We start from the raw sequence: 2,120 nt of genomic DNA on the forward strand, positions 1-2,120 counted from the left end.
TTCAGATCGGCAAGATAGGGCCCAATGACTCTTGGTTAAAGTTAGTCGATTAAAATCTACCTACATGGTTAAAAGAATCCAATGTTGACTTTTGGTAGACAAAAGGTTGTGAACTACAATATCCAGCATCAAAATGACAACTTTCACTACAATAAAATTAAGGATCATGTTAGTATGGGGTGAGGGAATGGTTAGCCTTATTATACTTAGTAATAGTAATATTATAGTATAGTAATAGTAATAAAAAAGTTTGCATCTACCTTAATCAGTGATTTAATGCACCGCCTGACAAATTCCCTAAGTGACCCAAATCAAACAAACCCAAGATCAACAGGTGCATGATGGGTAATCTCTGTTACATGTCGATGATTCTGTAGGTCGGAATATTTTATTTATGTAGCTTAATAAGTAAGATATAATGCCCAATAATGTGTCCATTATCAGGAATTAATGGATGACGTGGAGACCAGAACCGCCTGATGCACGTCCATTAACACTCTAGTGCTCTTGTAAACCCTGGTAGTTACACTAACAACATGATTTTGTGTGTATGTGTGTGCGTGTGTGTGTGTGCGTGTGCATGAGCAGAGAAGCAGTGTGTGTTGTTTTGCAGCCCGGTGGGTCGAGATATCCCAGTCCTGATGGCTGACAGAGTGATGGATGGGACGCCCTGTGGACCATACGAGGCTGACCTGTGTGTTAATGGGAGGTGTCAGGTACACACACATACTCACACACACACATGTGCATACTCCTTCAAAACAGTGGTGAAGCCATGCAATTTCCAAATGGGGTGGTCAGGATAGGACCAGTGGTAATTTTGGGATTGCACAGAAATGACTATTATATGAAAAATAAAAAGGCATAAGGGGGATATTTTAGGCACATACAACACATAATTACATTATTTGGAATTCAGGCAGTGATCAAAGAATATTCAGTGTAATCAAAAAAAAAACTTACTCCATAAGTTTGCAAAAAGATATGCTATGTCTGCAACTTCCTGTCAAGGTAGCAATAATAAATATGCAATGTCTGGTTAGATTTTCAAAATAAAGCTTGCGTGGTAAAGGTTGGAGCTTGGTTAGATTTAGGCAGAAAAAGTACTCATCATCTTAACTCTAGCTTCAAGGTTCCTCTTTATATATTAGATCAGGAGTTGGACTTTTAGGATGGGTCAAATGCAGAGAATTAATTTCCCTATAGTAATTAATGAAGGATAACATAACTTATATTGCAGTGGGTCAATGGTAATTACAAATAGATTGATATGAATGATATCAGAAGCCATTATAATGTAGCCAATGTCATTGTATCAGGATGACGTGGTGGTCAATAAATAAAAACTCAGAAGTTTAGTCTTTTCCACAGCCAAGGGGGAGAGAAGGGGGAGATTTTGGCACTGCTGACATCGCTGAAAAAAAATCAATCGGTCATGAAATAAACAAATAAATACAGTGCAGAGCTGTGAAGGAGAATGTCTCTGCAGGGATCAATAGAGTGCCTCATTCATTAGCAGTTAGCAGTGGTGGAGTGAATCCACAGCCTCCTCCCCTGGGGAGGGTTGAGGAGTTTATTTGGATCTGGTGTCCCGACTACAGTCAGCCTTTTGTGTTTATTTGCAAATGTTGGATGCTAGTACATTTGGGAGGAATTCCCCCTCCTTCTGGGAGAGAGACAGAGGGAGAGAGAGAGTGAGAGGTCCAGAGAGTCGAATATGGATGCAATTATCATGACGCACATGTGCTCACAAAATACTTACTTCTTACACATCAGCAATGACTCATGTATCCTTAACTGTGCAAGATCAGTTAGAATGAGTACAGCTGAAGCACACATTGCTTATGTGTGTTTTTTCTCTTTCTATGTGTATATATATATATATATGTCATTTCACATATGAAAAAAAAAGTGCCATTGTGCTGTCCATCCTATTTAGACTGGGCTAGTACACACATAGTTCTTAGGTTTAGGATCCATGTTTGAATGAGCATTTTGCTAGCATGAGCTTTCAGATGTACACAGCTAGCTCATTGATGTAGATTAATTAGCTAACTTAAGATGTGACTATATGTTGCTTTTATCTTTTAACCACACAAAATGTGGTTGTATTTTCAACA

The 2,120-nt window shown here is 38.6% G+C and overlaps 1 protein-coding gene across 1 annotated transcript in view; it reads left to right on the forward strand.

Moving 5' to 3' along the window:
* The window catches only part of adamts17 (ADAM metallopeptidase with thrombospondin type 1 motif, 17), a 104,906-nt gene that overhangs the window by 72,990 nt on the left and 29,796 nt on the right, over positions 1-2,120 (forward strand). Inside the window, exon 14 of the mRNA XM_035682220.1 lies at positions 589-716. Coding sequence (XP_035538113.1) covers positions 589-716 — 128 coding nt within the window. The remainder of the gene's footprint in view (positions 1-588; positions 717-2,120) is intronic.

Source organism: Morone saxatilis, unplaced genomic scaffold (assembly GCF_004916995.1).
Source record: "Morone saxatilis isolate NCDOM2014 unplaced genomic scaffold, NCSU_SB_2.0 Contig11, whole genome shotgun sequence".
NCBI classification, from domain to species: Eukaryota; Metazoa; Chordata; class Actinopteri; family Moronidae; genus Morone; species Morone saxatilis.